This window comes from Orcinus orca, chromosome 6 (assembly GCF_937001465.1).
Source record: "Orcinus orca chromosome 6, mOrcOrc1.1, whole genome shotgun sequence".
Lineage (NCBI taxonomy): Eukaryota > Metazoa > Chordata > Mammalia > Artiodactyla > Delphinidae > Orcinus > Orcinus orca.
Genome location: NC_064564.1, coordinates 52,766,132 through 52,787,128, shown reverse-complemented (window position 1 = coordinate 52,787,128; position 20,997 = coordinate 52,766,132). Strand labels below are relative to the sequence as shown.

Below are 20,997 nucleotides of genomic sequence, written 5' to 3'. Positions count from 1 at the left end.
CGGAAAGCACAACAAGCAGGGTAAACTTAAACTGAGAAACAAGGGCTCAATGAGGCAGGCTCCAGGGGCTGAACACAGGAGATTTAAATGCCTACATGGTAACAAGAAACATCATCTCAGGCCTCTCAGGCTGGGATCTGAGAGACCACCATAAGACAAGACACTGCAAAGACTGCTCTGCCTCTAAAAAGGGATTATAAAAATTCTGCCAACTGGACAGGGAAAGCCTGCTGTCTACCTGGACTCCTTGGTGAAAAAAAAGTATAGAAGGAAGGAAGGAAAGATATCTAAAACCTAGCCTACTCAAAAGGAGGTGTGAAATCCATAATTATACTGGCTACTTGTTTTAGGAATCCCAAACCAAAGACATTAACTGCTCTAGTTCAAAAGAAATCCCTGGGACTCTTGGCTACTCTGTAGAGACCCTTCTGCAATCCTGGGCCCACATGACTCCTCCAGAGGTGGGGAACCCACTGAAGTTGAGATTTCATTCAAATATTTAAATATTATTATTTCAATAGAACATCAGCAGGCAGAGCATACCGGAGAAGTACCTGAAATGAAGAGATACTGGGAAAATTGATAAAGATAAAAATCAGTATATTTAAAATGATCAACAAAAAAGAAACAACAGGGGCCATAATGAAAGAAGATGACACCATGAAAAAGAATGGGTAGTTTTGAAAAAAGAAGCAAATAAAAAATACATTCATGAAAATTAAATACTAAATGGACAGGTCAAAAAGGAGATTAAACATAAATAAAGAGATAATTAGTGAACCATAGCGAGATACAAAGAAAATACCCAGAATGCAGGTCCAGAGTTACGAAGAGGTTATAAATATGAATGAGAAGTTATGAGATATGGGGGACAGAATTAGAAGTCCCAATAATATGAGGGATAAAAGAAAAGGACCAAAAGAATAAGAGAGGGCGGTAATATTACAAGAGATATTAGTGAATAAGTTTCCAGAACTGAAGAAAGATATGAGCCTTCACGCTGAATAAGCACACACAAGTTCCAAACAGGCTAAATAAAAACAAATCTACATTTAGACACAGCTCAATGAACCTGCATAATACAAAAATAAATAAGTCTTAAAAGCAACCAGAGATCAAAAATTACCTACAAATGAACGACAATTAGAGAGACAGCAAATGTTTCGAAAACAAAAGAAGGCAGAAAGCAATGAGATCATATTATTAAAGTCCCAAGGAAAAATAAGTGTTGATCTTGAATCCAAACTATCATTCATAAGTAAAAACAAAGATATTTTCAAAGAAAGACTAAGAGATCTTACTATTCAGGGTCTGTCACTAGAAGAAGTGAAAGATATACTTCGAGGTATACCTCTCAAAAGGAAGGAATAGAACAAAAGTAATACTGACCAAAAAAATCAGTAAATATATTGGTAAATCACACACAATGATTGTTAAAAAGAATTTCTATCAATGTCATTCTTTTTTTAACGGGTAGGGCATTATCCTAGAATAAAAGTAAGAGGACAAAACAACCATATACAGTGAGCGAATCCTCCTTGGATCCTGGTTCAAAAACAAACATTTACAAAGAACATGTTGGGGGATAAGAGAAGTTTTATTTATAAACTTAAGAACAGCAGAACAGTATACGTATGGTTAGAGTCAAAGTAAAATTATTTTTATAAACATACATCAGAATAAACTTAAGATTTAGGATAGTGGTTACCTCTGCAAATGCAGAATGAACAGTCAAGGCCAAGGGGTTAATATCCAAAATATACAAACAGCTCATACATATGAATATCACAAAAACAAACCCAATCAATGCATGCCGCAACTAAAAATTCACATGCCACAACTAAGGAGCCCGCAAACCATAACTAAGGAGCCCACCAGCCGCAACTAAGGAGCCCACCAGCCACAACTAAGGAGCACACGTGCCATAACTAAGGAGCCTGCCTGCTGCGACTAAGACCCGGTACAACCAAATAAATAAATAAAATATTTTTTTAAAAAGGGGCAGGGCTTCCCTGGTGGCGCAGTGGTTGAGAGTCCGCCTGCCAATGCAGGGCACATGGGTTCGTGCCCCTATCCGGGAAGATCCCACATGCCGTGGAGCGGCTAGGCCTGTGAGCCATGGCCGCTGAGCCTGCGCGTCCGGAGCCTGTGCTCCACAATGGGAGAGGCCACAGCGGTGAGAGGCCCATGTACCACAAAACAAAAACAAAAACAAACAAAAAAAAAGGGCAGAAGATCTAAATAGACATTTCTCCAAAGAAGACATACAGATAGCCAACAGGCACATGAAAAGATGCTCAACATCACTAATTATTAGAGAAATGCAAATCAAAACCACAATGAGGTATCAACCTCACACTTGTTAGAACGGCCCTCATCAAAAAGTCTACAAATAATAAATGCTGGAGAGGATGTGGAGAAAAGGGAACCCTCCTGCACTGTTGGGGGGAATATAAATTGGTGCAGCCACTATGGAGAACAGTATGGAGGTTCCTTAAAAATCTAAAAATAGAACTACCATATGATCCAGCAATTCCACTCCTGGGTATATGGGCGGGAAAAACGAAAACTCTGATTTGAAAAAACACATGCACTCCAATGTTCATAGCAGCACTATTTACAATAGTCAAGACATGGAAGCAACGCAAGTGCCATCAACAGATTATTAGCTTAAGAAGATGTGGCATATATATACACACATACACACACAATGGGTATTTCTCAGCCATACAAAAGTGAAATATTGCCACTGGCAGCAACATGGATGGACCTAGAGAATATTATGCTTAGTGAAATAAGTCAGAGAAAAACACTATATGATATCACTTATATGCGAAATCTAAAAAATAATACAAATGAATTTATATACGAAACAGAAACAGACTCACAGACACAGAAAGCAAACTTACAGTTACCAAAGGGGAGAAGGAAGCGGGGGAAGGGACAAAGGAGTATGAGATTAACAGATAACAAACTACTTTAATACATAAAATAGATAAGCAACAGGATTTACTGTATAGCATAGGGAATTATAGCCAATATCATGTAATAGCCTATAATGGAATATAACCTGAAAAAAAAAAAAAACCAAAATCACTATGCTCTGCACACCTGAAACTAAAATATTGTAAATCAACTATACTGCAATTTAAAAAAAAAAGAATACTCAAGGAAGGGTGGATACTCAAGGGTTAACTACACTAGTACTTTTTAAAAAAACTAAAGCAAATACTGCAAAGATTTGACAAGAGTGTTCAGTAAACAGGTATTTATATTATTCCTGTACTTAATAATGCTGAAATGTAATTTTTTAAAACTACTGAAAAGAAAAATCACTTCCAGCAAGATGTAATATGTAAGGTATAGGAGGGAAAAAGCTGTTGTACTTTAAGCAAAGTAAAGTGGTTTACTACAAAAAGTATAAAATAATGTTGAGGTTCCCCAGCCCAGACAAAGGCTCTAGAGGAAAAAAAAAAAAAGGAATCCCAAGAGTACAAACTGTGCAATGTGTGAAGGAAAGGGTTACCCCCAAAGAGCCTATCAAACACTTTTAAAATGTGGACTTCTAACTAAACTTCATAAACAGACACAAATATTCCCTCACTCTGAAGGCGACATAGAAATCTCCAAATGGACGTGAGGACAATTTCATGGTTTCACAGGGCCTAAACTAAGTATGCCAAGAGTACAAAGGCCCTTTCCATGCTGAAGTGAGAACACAATGGCAACCAAATATGCCAAGAACTATCAAAGTAATTCTATCATCATAAGCAATGCTCTGTACTGAAAATCTTTTTCATTCATCAAACTATGCAGTCTTTTGTGTCTACTCTTCTGCTGGCACCTATCCTTGACCCTTGCTCTCTGGTCTATGATCTTTCCCAACTAGTGTCCTCCCCACATACACCTGACTCCCAAAGCAATCACCTATCCTAGCTGTGTTCATCCTTTTTCTTCCTAAGTCCTGTGCTAACTGCTGCCATGACCGATGGCCTGCCTAAACTCAACTGTAGCCTATACTTATTACCTGCTCCAGATTGGCTACATAATTCATACGTTTTTTATTCATTTATCCCTCCACCTATCTACCTTACACTTACTGAACCCAATAAAAATTTCTTGTACACAAATACTAGGCAATTGGTGAAACTGAGTATGAAATTGATATTAGATATTGTAGAGAAATTAATTTTTTAGGTGTGATAATGGTATGATATTTGAGGAAACTGAGATAATTATTAATTTTAGGTGTAACATTAGTGTGGTAATTAAAGAGGAAAAAGTCCTTATTTTCATGGGAATGCATGCTGAAACAGAGTGAAGTGTTAAGGTCTCAGACTTACATGGTTTAGCAAACAAACATACACATTTAAAGCAAAAATCTCAACTGCTGAAACAAGCAACAGTTAAGTATTCAGGTAATTACTGTACTATTCTTTCATGTTAAAAAATTGTGGGCTTCTACACAAAACTTGTAAGTGAACATTTATAGCAGCATTACTCATAATAGCCAGATGGTGGAAATAACCCAAATGTCCATCAAAGGACAAACAGGTCAACAAAATTCGATTCAATCATACAACAGAATGTATTCAAACAAAGTAATGAAGTATCGATACATGCTACAACTTGGATAAACCTTGAAAACACTGTGCAAAGTAAAAAGCTGTGCAACTGAAAGAAAGGAGACACAAAAAGCCTTATGTTAACGGAGGCTCATATGACTGAAATGCTTTGTGCATTTCACCACAGTAAATAACTGGGAAAAAAAAAACATGAAAGTTTATAAAAGAACTGTTATCACAGTGAGAAATATTAATGAGATTGAAGTTTAAAAGAGAAAAAATAACCAACCTGGAAGTGAAGCAGGGTACTGCAAAAGAATACTCTTCTCATATGCTTCTTCTGAGGCAGGATCAAACGAAAGGGGAGACATAGGTGGTAAAAGATCCACAGCCTTAAAACATAGAATTTGTTATTTTGAAATATACACACTTTACTCAGTACCACAGTAACAATACTAAGCAAACCTAGGAATGGATGGGTTTTTTTTCCCTAACGAAGAAAGAATTAGCAAACATACAAATTATCCTGTAACTATTTTTAAACTAAGGAGTATGATATTAGGAACAAGAGGACTACTTTGCCCTCCAACTATGCCTCAAATGTAATAGTACCTAAAATAAAGAGGAATGTCTCAATTTCTTTTTTTTTAAATTATAATCCTTACTGTTACTGGCCAAAAACTCTGGACCTAAATCCTGTTGTCTTTGTTGAAAGATGAACCAACTGCATGGAAAGGTTTGAGATGCACTGGTAACAAAGTGAGACTTGCTCTTCACCGAGATCAGAAGTATTAAAAGGGGATTGCACATTGTCCTTGTTTGAGTCACTTATTAAATGCCACTCGGGACTTCTAGCCGGGGTGTGTCCCATGGAGACTCACCCCCACCCCCACCCCCGCCATAGCTGTGAAGCTCAGAGCACTGCTTTGCAACAAACTAAATTCTCAACGTGTTCATAGGGACTGTGGGGCTTGGTCTTTGGTCAAAGGCTCAGCCATTCCGAGGAGTCCTACCATATTTTTGCTTCCTGCTCTAGTAGGTCTAGTGTCCTGGGTTTGGGGTGAGACATGTGGACTAGAGCTGTTAGATTGCACAGGGGACTGAGTGTTCTTCATGTTCTGCATCTTCGGGCATGCACAGACCCCCAGAGGATACGGTCCAGGTCCCTTCGCTCTGACAGGGAACTTTACCATGTCGAACTGCTGTGTTTACCATGTGCGTTTGTTACCTTTTCATCCTCATCTTTCTCATCAGAAACTTGTGGTTTTACTCTTTCAGGTTCTTTTACTTCTGGTCTCCATTTGCTAGCTAGATGTTTGGGTTCACTTTTGTGCCTCTTTTCATCTTTGTCTTCTCCTTCATTCATTTCAGCCTGAGCTCCTCTGGGCCTCGCATCTCTGTCTGGCTCCTCCTTAGATTTCTGTTTAGGTGTTAGTCCTTCGGTTTGACTTCTGAGTCTCTTTTCTTCCTGGAGGTGACCAGGCTTTACTTTATCATCTCTTTCTTCTTCTTCTACGTGTGTTCCTGGTCTTACTCTTCCCGGTTCTTCTGCAGGGAGCGGTCCAGCAACTTGTTCTCTGGATGTAACTCTACGTCTCTTTTCCTCCTGGTCTTTTTCTTCTTCATCGACAGAATCATCTGATTTTGCTTTTTCAGTGTCTTCCTCAGGCTTCCGTTTGGCAGGGCCCCCTGTGAAATGAGATGTGATGGTGGTCTGCCTGGTAGTTTGCCTTGTAATCCTGGGGCTACATGAGACTTCAGATTTTGTTTCTCCATCGGACTTGCTTCTCCTGGGCATGCAGTTTGGAAACAGGTCTGGGGGACTTGTTCTTCTCTGCTATTTCCACTCTGTGGTCCTCACCACTTGTCTGGCTCCCGTTTTCTACACATCCATTCACTTCCCAACTGAAAGCATGAGCTCCGTTCTCCAAGGACAAATCTTTATTTAAAAGGGATTTGGGGCTTCCCTGGTGGTGCAGTGGTTGAGAGTCCGCCTGCCAATACAGGGAACGCGGGTTTGTGCCCCAGTCTGGGAAGATCCCACATGCCGCGGAGCGGCTGGGCCCGTGAGCCATGGCCGCTGAGCGTGCGCGTCCAGAGCCTGTGCTCCGCAACGGGAGAGGCCACAACAGTGAGGCCCGCGTACCGCAAAAAAAAAAAAAAAAAAACAAAGGTATTTGACTTGTGCCAGGTAGCCCTCCTCTGATAATTCTTCTTTATGTAATTTGGTTTCCAAGTCACATAACTGATTCTTTATTTCTGTCTGCAGAAATTCATGCAAGAGATTCCACTTCTCCTTCATGCATTCCTTTTCTGCTAAACTATCTCTTTCCAAATCTTTGAGCCGGATGGTCTCGAGGATTTCGTGAGCAACATCGTGAGGTTTGTCGTAGACCGGCAGCGGCCACAGGTAGACAGCAGGCTCAGCCCCCACAGGCGACTTGAGCCTCAGCGCCAGCTTCTCCCCGATCTCATTTTCTTTTTAATACAATCCACTGAATCTAAAAATATAAAACTATATCACAACAGCAGCTTAATGAACATTCTAATATGTATTTAGAAAAATCACAGAAACCGAAATATTTGAACTTTAGGCTCAGATGCAAAGATGAGAAGCATACACACATATAGCATTTCCAGGTCATTTGTACCATGATAAATCAAGAGTTTGCAAGAGATTAAACTACTCTCCAAAAGTCAAGTCAATATTACTTACTGGAGTCCAACCTTTTATTAGACTGAAAGGAGACAGGCCGAGAAATTCTTTCCAATTTTTATGCCATTCTTCTTGTTTTTCAACAATAGAATGTTTTATAGTTGAGACATCTTCTTTTATTTTATACCTGTAACGGCATAAAAAAGAACTTCATTCAAAACATGAATATATAAAAAGAAGCACTGAGAAAAAGTGTTGAAGTAAGAATATTATAGCTCGTAGAGAAAGGGCAGAAAGTATAACTGAAAGTTCAACCAATTCAGCACACCTAAATTGCATAAACTCTCCCATTGAGAGTTCAGAATCTAAAATACCTTGTTTCCTTTTAATACCAAATAGCAATCATACATCTGTACTCTATTTATCTTTAAAAATATTGGGTTGGCCAAAAAGTTCGTTCGGGTTTTTCCCTAAGATGTTACCCAAACGAACTTTTTGGCCAATCCCATACAATTTTTTCCTGGTTCTGAACTCAAGTTGAAATTCTACTCCTACTCTCTATCCATTTCTAAAGAGAACCCATACCTCCCGGTCACCCTGCTCAATATAAACAAATTTTTTAAAACCTAGTTCTATTAGTAGACCCTACAAAAGAAAAGCTAGAGAAAAGTCAGAATTATTTGATAAAGAATTATCACTCAGGGCAAATAATATACTCCAGACAAAAGAAAACTACATTAATTTTCCTTGCTACTTCATGTGTCTCTCTAGAAGTTGGTGACATAAGGTTTTTAAGTACGAGTAAAATTTTCACACTTGTTTGCCAAAGCTACTGAGTTGTTAACTAAACAAGAGTTGTGCTGAGAAATTATCAAAACCACCCTACTCCTACCCCAGTGAAATAACAGAAGATCTTTCTAGTGTACCTCATATGCTTCAGATCTGACAATCTTTCTCTCTGAACTTTGGTCTCTTTTTCAAGGAAGTGAAGGTCTATTGTCAGTCTTGCTTGGTTAGCCTGACAATGTTCATATTTCATTACTTTCAAGACTTCATTTAATAACTGAATAACTGTTAAGAGATTCAATTTTCCAGCCTCATAAACATTTCCTATGTGCAACTGAAAAAAAAAAGTAGTGAACTATAGATTGTTAACATAGTAAAATGCTACAAAAATATATTTACATTTTTCACTATTATATAAAAAGGTTACCTTAAAAAAGAGTGGAAAAAAAAGAACGACTGTCTACCCAAAAATAAAACTATGTAAATAATTCTGGCCCAAAGAAAACTACTGTGGAAGAATTAACACACCATGCTACACTTGTATATCATGCAAAAAAGCTGAAACTAGAATAAAAGAAATGCAAATAAATGGAAAGCAAAATAAAGACTGAGGAGAAAGATCAGGTTTGGAGAAAGATCATGAATTCATGTTTTACCAAAAGTTGCAAATTAAAGGACCCCTAAACGTTGATTCCAAACTTAAGACATGTTTATTTGGCCTACACAGTTCCAATGTTTTAAAATCATCTGAATTAGTTGCTAATATTTTTTAAAATCACAGATTTCACACACAATTAGTACCCCAAAGATCTCATCATTTCCTACTTTACCCCTATTGTTACACATAATTAGCATACTTCATCTATATAGTATTACCTGCCTAGCCCCTGTAGGAATCTGAGTTTACAGATCCTGATTTTTATGTACTCTGAATTTGAAGTGCCTGACATGTTACCTATTAAAGTGAAAACTCTTCAGGGTCACAACAATATTTTATCTTTATATCCCCTTCACTATAATAATACCTGGCACATAGGAGATGCTCAAAAAATTTTAAGTTTACTAAGAAAAATAAACGTAGGCTATTCAGATGGAAATGTCCCATAAGCAAGTGGAAATAATTTGATGTAGTTTGAGTTGAAGGGGAGAGACTGGAAATACCAATCTGGTAATATTATTGTATAGGAGACTGATGAAGCCATGGAATTGGGTAAGAAAATACAAATGGATTTATAATGTGGGAAAGAAAAGGGGCCATTAAAGGAACCATGGGGAACATGTTCATTTAAAAGTTAGAGAAAAAGAAACCAGTGGAAAACTGGAGACAGCAGTCTGAAACACCACAGGAAGACAACGACACTGAGGTCACAAAAGCTAAAGGAAGAAAACACTTTAAAACATTTAATACCATCAAGACGAAAGAAAAACGAGAGAAGAGTTTTTTAAAAGAAATTTAGCATTCAGGAGATCATTGGTGCTCTCTTTGAGAATTTATAAAAAACTAAGTACCATATCATCTTCCTACTAAGTACCTTCTACTCTCTACACTATATGATGTAGCGCCGTACAACGTTCGGACAATGAATAAAGGTCAATAGATGTGAATATAAACACCTTTAACAGTACCCCTCTTACCAGATATATTCACAAAGGTAAATTCTGAAAACAGTAGAAAAACACTGTGAGAAAAACAATATACAACATATAAAAAAATTCTGTGAAGGGAGTTTTCTCAAAGCTCCCTTAATTATCAAATGCTTACCTGACACATTTGTTTCTCAATTTTGTCAAGTAAGAGCCTTGGAATATTGATAGCAACATTAGTTCCATCTAAAGTATATTGGTTAACAACACTAAGGACTGAACTAACAACTTCTCTCTCTTTTTCCAAAACCATGAGTGTTTCATTCACTGAAGCCCACAAAGACCGAACCTTCAAAAACAGAGACAAAGGAATTATTAAAGTCTATACATAATCTATACATAAAGATATGTAAAATACAAATATATGCTCTTTCCTAGGAACAAATTAGGTATTCCTGGAATGGCTTCTGGTAAGAAAAGTAACTATTTTAACAGTCTAAAAGCACTGATATTACTTTCAAGGGCACTTTAAAGAATTTCTCAGGAGAATCTAGCCCACTATGATTTGCAAAACATATCTAAGAAACCTTATACTACGGAGATGCAATTAGCATTTCCTGTATTCTGAGATGCCATCAGGGAAAATAAAAGATTTTCAGGAGAAAATAAAAACACTCACATCAATTTTAAGAGTCATTCAAGTTTCAAAAAGTTAAAATGTTGAAAACCATGCATTAACCTATGTTTATTAAATCACATAAAAGAATGTTCACAGCACTATTTGTAATACTCAGAAACTGCAATCAACCCAAAGAACTACCTTGAATAAAAAGTATACTTTCCTTTAATCATAAAATAGAACATTATACAGCAATGAGAATGAACACATACAACAGCATGGATAAAACAGCATGAGTGAAAGAAGTCGAACACAAAAGAATATATTCTATACACTCCCCATTTACACAAAGTTCAAGAACGGGCAAAATTAATCTTTAGCATAGGAAGTGAGGATAGAGCTTCCCTGGTGGTGCAGTGGTTAAGAATCTGCCTGCCAATGCAGGGGACACGGGTTCGATCCCTGGTCCAGGAAGATCCCACATGCCGCGGAGCAACTAAGCCCGTGCGCCACAACTACTGAGCCTGCACTCTGGAGGCCGCGAGCCACAACTACTGAGCCCACATGCCACAACTATTGAAGCCTGTGTGCCTAGAGCCCATGCTCTGCAACTAGAGAAGCCATCGCAATGAGAAGCCCACGCCCACACATCACAACAAAGAGTAGCCCCCACTCGCCACAACTAGAGAAAGCCTGCATGCAGCAATGAGGACCCAATACAGCCAAAAATAAATAAAATAAATTAATTTTAAAAAAACAAACAAAAAAAGAAGTGAGGATAGTGTTTACTCTTGGAAGGAAATGGTCATGAAAGAAAGGGGGCTCAATGCTACTGGGGTGACGGTAACATTCTGTTTCTTTAACTGGATGCTGGTTACACCGATGTGTCCACTTTGTGAATTTTGTCAAGCTTCACACTTACGATTTTTGCACGTCTTTATATGTATGTTATGCCTCAAAAGAATTTACTTAAGTGGGAAAGAGGAGGGGAAATACACTAATTATATTTGTGTTAGTGTCTGTGTCTTCTCACAGTACAAAGTAAAGTTGTTTCCCCAAAGGAAGACTCATTGGCTGGCCATCTAAAGATCTCATAGGATGGCATTTCCTTGGTGAACATACAAAGATCCAGGATCTGGTTCTCAGATTTTTCAAATCTAGAAAGTTTACCTTCTCAATGGCTCAAAGTTGACTGGACTCAGGGAAAACTGAACATTACCCAAACTCAAGAGAGACTGCTATGAAAACTCTTAACGGGTTTCATACCAACCTAACCTATTAAGCCTACAATCAAAGATACTACATTCAGCGATAGGAATATTCATATTCACTAAACTGGAAGCTCCATAAAGGAAGTGACTCTGCCTGTTTTCTTCAGTGCTCTAGTCCATAATATCTAGAAGAATGCCTAGCAAATGGCAGCTGATCAATAAATATTCACTGAATTAATGAATAATTACTACCTGAGGAGGGCACTCACCTTTTCCAGTGACAAAGTGCCTAAAAAGCCAAATTAATACCCCAAGGCAGCTTGGTGACCATGGAATCAAAAGAGCTTGAGAGACATTTCATCCAAACACAAAGGTATAAGAAAACACTCCTACCCACATTTGTTAAAGCCAACCTCTGAAAGCCTCAGATCATTTATATCTGCCAGATTCCTCTCTACTGCCATGTCAGCCTCAACATGACTTCTCATCGTTCTTCCATACTTACCATCTGCCTTCACGTAATGTATTTTATTAGATAAATATTACTGATTAAGTTAGAATCAAGCTGAATTTTCCCTGCTGGCATGAAAGATTTTAAATTAACCAAATTTAAACTGGTTAATTTAAAACTGCTTTTGTATATATTTAGTCTGATAGATTATAAGCTAATTTTTCCATTATATTCAAGTGTTCTAAAGGCACCCTGTTAATACTTTTATACATATGTCACTTATAATGAGTAAAAAAAAGAAAAACAAACAAAAACACTGCTACAAAGAGAGACATACGAGTTCAATTAAGTAAACACTGCATAACACAAAAGAAAGATTAAATTCCTCCCTTCAAAAGTTGTCTTGGGGCTTCCCTGGTGGCGCAGTGGTTGAGAGTCTGCCTGTGGATGCAGGGGACACGGGTTCGTTCCCCGGTCCGGGAAGATCCCACATGCCATGGAGCGGCTGGGCCCGTGAGCCATGGCCACTGAGCCTGCGCGTCCGGAGCCTGTGCTCCGCGGCAGGAGAGGCCACAACAGTGAGAGGCCCGCGTACCACAAAAAAAAAAAAAAAAAAAAAAAGTCTCTCAGAAAGAGAAATTAAGGAAACAATCCCATTCACCATTGCAACAAAAAGAATAAAATACCTAGGAATAAACCTACCTAAGAAGGTAGAAGAACTGTACTCAGAGAACTATAAGACACTGATGAAAGAAATTAAAGATGACACAAACAGATGAAGAGATATACCATATTCTTGGATTGGAAGAAACAACATTGTGAAAATGACTATACTACCCAAAGTAATTGACAGATTCAATGCAATCCCTATCAAATTACCAATAGCACTTCTCACAGAATTAGAACAAAAGTTTACAATTTGTATGGAAACACAAAAGACTCCGAATAGCCAAAGCAAACTTGAGAAAGAAAAATGGACCTGGAGGAATCAGGCTCCCTGACTTCAGACTATACTACAAAGCTACAGTAATCAAGACAATATGGTAGTGGCACAAAAAGAGAAATATCGATCAATGGAACAGGATAGAAAGCCCACAGATAAACCCACTCACCTACGGTCAGATAATCTATGCCAAAGGAAGCAAGGATATACAATGGAGAAAAGACAATCTCTTCAATAAACGGTGCTGGGAAAACTGGACATGTAAAAGAATGAAATTAGAACACTGCCTAACACCATACACAAAAATAAACTCAAAATGGATTAAAGACCTAAATGTGAGACCAGACACTATAAAACTCTTAAACAGGAAGAACACTCTGACATAAACCACAGCAAGATCTTTTTTGACCCACCTCCTAGAGTAATGGAAATAAAAACAAAAATAAACAAATGGGACCTAATGAAACTTGAAAGCTCTTGCACAGCAAAGGAAACTACAAACAAGACGAAAAGACAACCCTCAGAATGGGAGAAAATATGTGCAAACAAATTAATGGACAAAGGAATAATCTCCAAAATATATATACAGCTCATGCAGCTCAATATTAAAAAAACAAACAACCCAATTAAAAAATGGGCAGAAGACCTAAATAGACATCTCTCCAAAGAAGACATACAGATGGCCAAGAGGCATATGAAAAGCTGCTCAACACCACTAATTATTAGAGAAATGTAAATCAAAACTACAATGAAGTATCACTTCACACCAGTTAGAATGGGCATCATCAGAAAATCTATAAACAATAAGTGCTGGAGAGGGTGTGGAGAAAAGGGAACCCTCTTGCACTGTTGGTGGGAATGTAAAATGATACAGCCACTATGGAGAACAGTATGGAGGTTCCTTAAAAAACTAAAAACAGAATTACCATATGACCCAGCAATCCCACTACTGGGCATATACTCAGAGAAAACCATAATTCAAAAAGACACATGCACCCCAATGTTCACTGCAGCACTATTTACAATAGCCAGGTCATGGAAGCAACCTAAATGCCCATCAACAGATGAATGGATAAAGAAGATGTGGTACATATATACAATGAATTATTACTCAGCCATAAAAAGGAACGAAACTGGGTCATTTGTAGAGACGTGGAAGGATGTAGAGACTGTCTTACACGGAGTGAAGTAAGCCAGAAAGAGAAAAACAAATATACATTAACACATACATGTGGAATCTAGAAAAATGGTACAGATGAACCAGTATGCAAGGCAGAAATAGAGACACAGATGTAGAGAACAAACATATGGACACCAAGGGGGGAATGGGGGGTGGGGTGCGATGAACTGGGAGATAGGGATTGACATATATACACTATATGTATAAAATACATAACTAATAAGAACGTGTTGTATAAAAAATAAATAAAATAAAATTCAAAAAAAAAAGTCTCACCTTTTGAATTTTCTCTTGTATATTACTTTGGTCATCATAGGGTTCCATTCTAGTTAAAAATTAAATAATCTCATTAGTCAATAAAAAAACCATATGGTAATTTACCATCCAAAGAGCTAATTAATCTGCAAACCCACCTGCTAACAACCACCTATTAAAAGCAAAAATAAAATTCAAGCTCAAAGCTATCATAACTTATTAGAAGAACTGGACTAGGAATCAGAATTATGTTCTCATCCTATTATCAACTAGCTATTGATATGTTATTTTAACTAATCTCAGTTTCCTTACCGGTAACATGCAGGAAGCTAAACTAGTATCTCAAGGAACTTTCAACTCTAAAAGTCACTTACTTTTTTATCTCGTTTTGCTGTCCTATACATTCTGATCTCAAATTCTGTATTTGTTTAACTGATAATCTGGAAGAAAACATACAAAATGACAACTGTAAATCTATTACAACTAACTAGTATAGCCCGCTTTGATATTTTCCCTCATTTCATATCTTTGCTCAAGGCCTCTGAGGACTACTCTTCCAATTATACCCAGCAGACAGTCATAAAGGGACTCCAGACTCCCTTTAAGACTTACAGGAGTGGTCTAACATATACGCGGCTATTGAAATGGACCAGGACTTCTTGGCTCATATACTCTCTGACTTCAAGTAAAAATGTTGGAAGTCAGTTAAGACTACTCTGCTCTCTTATCCTTATCTCACATACCATGGGGATAATTTTAAATGTTACCTAAAACAGGCAACATTGTAGTTTTAAGGAGATGTCAAAGGATTCTGTAGCTTTGGGAATAGAAAACAGCATTTAAAAAGTTATCTTACTATAGTTGTTTATAATTGTAAAAAATTGGACACAATTTATGTCTAGAGAGTAAGAACCTTGCTTGTCTTGTTTAATGCTGTAGGACTAGTGTATAACCAATATCCAGCACACAGAAGTAACTCAAGAAAGAAAAGTGCTGAATAGATGAATGTAAATGTAAGACAGTATAAAATGGCTAAAGAAACTATGGAATACCTCTTCAACTAAGACACTAAGTAGAAATTAAAAGTAATACATTATGGCAGTATGGAAAAATTTATAGAATGAAATATTAAGAGAAAAAAGGATACAAAATAGAATGAGCACTATAATTACAGCTTAAAAATTTATTTCCATGTTTAAAAGAAAAAGCACCTAAAGAAATTGAGTTTTTGAACTAAAATGATATCTTCCTTTTCTCTAAATTTTCATTTACAGTATGCCTAAAGTCATAAAACACTTTATTCAGAAGTTATCAGGCTTTAAAATGGAAAGATAGGGGCTTCCCTGGCAGCACAGTGGTTGAGAGTCTGCCTACCGATGCAGGGGACTCGGGTTCATGCCCTGGTCTAGGAAGATCCCACATGCCGCGGAGCAGCTGGGCCCGTGAGCCATGGCTGCTGAGCCTGCGCGTCCAGAGCCTGTGCTCCGCAACGGGAGAGGCCACAACAGTGAGAGGCCCGCGTACCGAGGGGAAAAAAAAAAAAAAAAGGAAAGATAACAGCCAGGGGGTTTTGAGGTAGACATGAATTATTGCCATTGAAAGAATACTGATGAGGGACTTCCCTGGTGGCGCAGTGGTTAAGAATCTGCCTGCCAGTGGAGGGGACACGGGTTCGACCCCTGGTCCGGGATGATCCCACATGCTGCGGAGCAACTAAGCCCATGTGCCACAACTACTGAGCCCACATGCCACAACTACTGAAGCCCGCACGCCTAGAACCCATGCTCCACAACAAGAGAAGCCACCGCAATGAACAGCCCGTGCACCACAATGAAGAGTAGCCCCCACTCACCGCAACTAGAGAAAGCCCGCGCACAGCAACGAAGACCCAACGCAGCCAAAAATAAATTAAATAAATAAATAAATATTGATAGAATTAAAAATAAAGTGCATACACCAATGGGTTAAAAAAAAGAAAGGATACTGATGACATTTGTTCATAAAGAAAGGAATTTACATTTTCTAACTATCAAAGTATTACTTACTGTGCATTTTCCTGGTATTTTCGGGTAACATAATCTTCTCTTTGCAAAATTTGTAAAAATCTGTTACGTGCTACGTGGCATCTGGCAATGCACTTGTGCAAATCTTGTGGCTTTATGTTAAATGTCTCTGTAAAATGTACAGAAGAATCTACACAGAACACAAATAAAATACACAAAACTTAGACGTACAAGCTAATAAATATAAAAGTGTGAGATTACTGAGAGATTAACAACCTCATTTAACTAACAACTCCTTAAGAGCTGGCATGCCACATACACAAAAAGATACAACTAATTTCAGCAAAAGCAAGGATGACCTATTTTTAAATGAGGCAATAAAAAAGGATATCTGAAGTTGAGTTATTTTACATAATTAAAAATTCTCAGAGTCCATGTGCCCCAAGTAATTCTTATTATCACAGCGTGATACATCCATGAACAAATACATCATCACACATAAGCAACTTCTCAACTGATCTTTTAACAACAAAGGAAGAAAATCAATTAAAAGAGATGAGGTGAGATCACATCACCTTCATTGCTGCCATCAGCGTACTTTTCTTCCTAGTAAGATCAACAGGACAAGACAACCAAATAAAACCAATCTCTATTTCTCAAGTAATTCTTGGCTATGTTACTAATGATCAAAGCAGACCCTGACAACAATCCATCTAAACATTTGAGAGTCCAGGTTTTCACCTGTAATAAAATGTAATAAATCCTACTTTAAGATGGCTCAATACAATAAAGATGGATATTCTGGAAAAGAGTGACCCCACACCATACTTAACATTGTAAATCCAGGTCCTAGATTACCCGCAAAGAAATAACCAAAACGCCTAAATATTTAACAGGGGATGAGTTCGCTGGATGTAGAAGTCACCTAGAGACTGAATATGTTGAATGAAACTGCTTTAAATGAGAAATATGACAACCCATGCTTAAAAGCCTTATGTACAATAAATCTTGCCAAATCCAAATACACATAATTCATATAAAATAGTTTGGGTTACATGTAACTGGAATAGATCTAACAGAAAAGCTGGTAAAATGCTTATGTTACATTAAATTTAAAATACGTAGGGCTTCCCTGGTGGCGCAGTGGTTGAGAGTCCGCCTGCCGATGCGGGGGACACGGGTTCGTGCCCCGGTCCAGGAAGATCCCACGTGCCGCGGAGTGGCTGGGCCCATGAGCCATGGCTGCTGAGCCTGAGCGTCCAGAGCCTGTGCTCCGCAACGGGAGAGGCCACAACAGTGAGAGGCCCGCGTACCACAAAAAATAAATAAATAAATAAATTTAAAAAATAAATAAATAAAATATGTAAATGCTTATAAAGCAAGATCACATGTACGTTTTAAAAAATCACGCACAGAAGATAAACTGGAAAAAAGGTATGTGTTTGAGTGCATATATACATATATATGTATACACACACACACATACAATATATACTTGTACATACACAAAATGATATATGTATAAAGTTTGTCACTGTAGCATTATTTTTATAGCAAAAGATTAGGAAAAAAGCCAACTGTCTGTCAGCAGAGCTGATTTCAGAACAAATGTGTGATTAAATACACTATGACACATCCATTCAAATATGCAGTTCTTAAGAGAGAGACAGAGTAAGGAAAATCTATGAACTGACATGGGATGATCTCCAATAGACACTGCTGCATAAAAAACACAAGATTCAAACCCAGATGTATGTCACCATTTAGGGTTTAAAAAACAGAATATATACACATTTGCTAGTATTATTCATTACAATGGTTGCTTCTGGGAAGGGAAACTAGGTAGTTAGAGATGGAAGACACACTTTTCACTTCCTGATTTTTGAATCATGAGAATCTATCATTTATTCAAAATAATTAAAACATATAATATGTGCATTTAAAAAAACAACAACAAAAACACCTAAAAGAAAACAAACGAAAATATAAGCAATGGTTGTCTCTAGAAATTGGAAGATGGGCTATTATTGCATCAACTTTTCCAGCTTTTACCTCCCATGTTTTATGAGCATAACTCAATTAAACTGAGCAGCATACTTAGTAAGCTACAAATAGCATTCTTTTAAGTCTTAGGTGAAAAATCCAATATTTTGTTTCTATAATTTAGCAAATAGATCAAATCCCTTTAAAACAGCAATTGTGAACCAAAATATTCCAACACATTGCCAGTAGCCAAAATAAATCTCTAACAAATTCAACACAACATTTAATACAATGAATTATAGGCAAACTATAACCTGCAGGTCTAACCTGGCCCACTGGCTGTTTTTCTGAGATCAGAAAGCTAGAACTGCTTTCTACATTTTAAGGGGTTATATTACAAAAAATAAAAATTTAACAACCCTCACAAACAGGTATATGTGACAGACACTCTTATGTGGTTCACAAAGTATAAAATATTTACTGTCAGGCCTTACACAGAAAATGTTTCCCAACCCCTGTATTAGAACATAAGAAAATAATCTGTATTGCTACCTATGTTCATTACAAGAGGATTTCAAACTACAGTTCCAATAAAATATTAACCATTTGCCTTTTGAGGTAAAGTAATATTTTTATCTTACTTTATTTTATTAAAATCTCTTAATGATTTACAAATTATAAAAAATAATAAAAACTTAAGAATCAAAACAAAAAAAACTCCTACTGTGAGCTTAACTTACTTTTAGAATGGGTTTTTATATAATTTATTGCAACAAATCTTGCAAAGTGATACATCAGATGAATAAACTTAGGACCACCAGGAGAAAGAAATAGTGAACCAACAACTTGAGGGAAGCTACTTCCACATTCAGCCTATGGAAAAAAGAAACAAGATGATTTGAAGACCTTAACAACAACAACCTTTATATTTACATCACACTGTTTTGAAGCATAACAGGTTTACCAGAATTATTCCATTTGAACCACAAGTTGAATTTTTGAATCCTTCTAAACTCTTGGTGGACTCAGTCACAAAAAGCAATTAAAATTTAAAGCCACAATTATTGATACTATTTGGGGACATAAGCTAAAATAATCTATGGTAAAAAAAAATTTTCTTTAAACAAAAACTGTGATATAAATTCCCAGGAACTCAAAAACCTATTTCTAATGCACTTAGCCAACAAAGCTGGCTTCCCAGAAATATAGAATCCCAACCAAAAACCACCAGAAAGTATTATCCTGATTAGTATTTCTTGCTTATACTGTTAGCATAAAAGCACTAAAAAGATTTCACCTCTAAAAAAATTAATGTACCTCAATAAAGCCTGAAAAAAAATTACCTCTTAAACGTTTGCACCTTTCAGAAAGAAAATACTTACAGAAATCTTTTTTAACCATTCACAGCAATGTTTTCGGAATTCAGTATCACTTTTTTGGTCAAATGGAGGCCAACAAAGTCTTTAAAACAAAAATAAAAATTAGAATTATGAATAAAAAAGCAAACTCAGCAAAACTTTAAAACATCAAAATTATCTCCTATACTAGAAATATTAATGCTAAATCAAGGCTAACATTCATAAATTTCAACTAAAGAGAAACACCAACCTGTAAGAAATTAGGTCTTTTTCTTTATGAATATCTATAGAGTTGAATTCAGTTTAGTGCAAATTATCAATGAATATATAAGTTAAATATAGGGAGAATCACTATTAAAATTACTGAAAATCAGCTAAAGAAGACAACACTCTCAATGAATTCACTGGACTAATGCATAAAGATGGTATAAATAAATTAGGATAATAATTAATGCCTGGGGAAAAAGAGAAAAACACATGGTTACACATGAAAAGCACAGAAAGAATGGCTTAAGAGATCATGACCCCTAGAGATAACCTATATTACAGTCAGGGGTGCTACTGTTTTGTGGACAAACAAGATATGAAATTATTAAAAATTCAGTTTTAGTCAAAAATAATGAACTTTAAAATTTGCCTATTGCTTTCTCCTTATAATGTTTTGTCTAAATTTTTATTATGAGGCAATTATTTGATTAGGGCTCCATTTTTTTTTTGTATTTCTGTAGCATAACTTACATGCTATATTCATAGAAAAAAATTAAGTATGCAAAGAAAAAAAGACTAAAAAGCTGGAATGTCAACAGTGATATTCTCTAGTTGGGTTTAGGAATAATTTTTACTTCCTTCTTTAACGTTTTCTGTATTTGCTGAACTGGTTAAAGTAAGCTGTATTTTGTTTATAATCTAGAAAAAAAATCAAAAAATCTATTTTTATTTGAACAGAGGAAGCCCTATATCTTAATGATAGGGATTTCGAAAATATGTTTCAAATACACTTGTTCTCCTGGTCACTCATAACTTTAACTGAAGGCAAAATATTAAAAATAAATTATCACAAATAAAAACAATGCCCTAAACAATGGACTTACTATATAAGAGGATGAGGGCACAATATAAATATTAAAACAAATTTGAACACTTTTTCTTATAGATGAAACCCAAATCACATGCAAAATAACTTAGAACCAAGGCTAGTGAATATTCACATTTTTATATTTTTATTTTAATTTACAATAATTTTACAAAAAAATCACTCAGATTTATAAAGGTTAAGTACTAAATTTGTAAGACTCAAGCCTAATTTTTATAACATCCATTCAAAATAATAGTTGAAGTCCAAAGTTGAAATTCTGGCTTATATAAAGTCTTAATCCCTTTTTAAATCCCCTACAAAAAGAAAA

At 36.5% G+C, this 20,997-nt stretch overlaps 2 protein-coding genes across 3 annotated transcripts in view; both read right to left on the bottom strand.

Moving 5' to 3' along the window:
* HAUS6 (HAUS augmin like complex subunit 6) overlaps positions 1-20,997 on the bottom strand; it is a 43,833-nt gene that overhangs the window by 17,814 nt on the left and 5,022 nt on the right. Inside the window, exons 3-11 of one of the 2 annotated variants that reach the window (XM_033439723.2) lie at positions 19,619-19,697; positions 18,977-19,109; positions 16,296-16,443; positions 14,625-14,690; positions 14,272-14,320; positions 9,770-9,940; positions 8,148-8,341; positions 7,282-7,408; positions 4,855-4,957 (exon numbers count right to left, since the gene is read on the bottom strand). In XM_033439723.2, the coding sequence (XP_033295614.1) occupies positions 4,855-4,957; positions 7,282-7,408; positions 8,148-8,341; positions 9,770-9,940; positions 14,272-14,320; positions 14,625-14,690; positions 16,296-16,443; positions 18,977-19,109; positions 19,619-19,697 (1,070 nt within the window). The remainder of the gene's footprint in view (positions 1-4,854; positions 4,958-7,281; positions 7,409-8,147; positions 8,342-9,769; positions 9,941-14,271; positions 14,321-14,624; positions 14,691-16,295; positions 16,444-18,976; positions 19,110-19,618; positions 19,698-20,997) is intronic. The other variant, XM_033439724.2, reaches the window with a different exon arrangement.
* Positions 5,087-6,498, bottom strand: LOC125964693 (DNA (cytosine-5)-methyltransferase 1-like). The gene has a single exon (XM_049711076.1). The coding sequence runs from the start codon at positions 6,361-6,363 to the stop codon at positions 5,752-5,754; it is 612 nt and encodes a 203-aa protein (XP_049567033.1). The 5' UTR covers positions 6,364-6,498; the 3' UTR covers positions 5,087-5,751.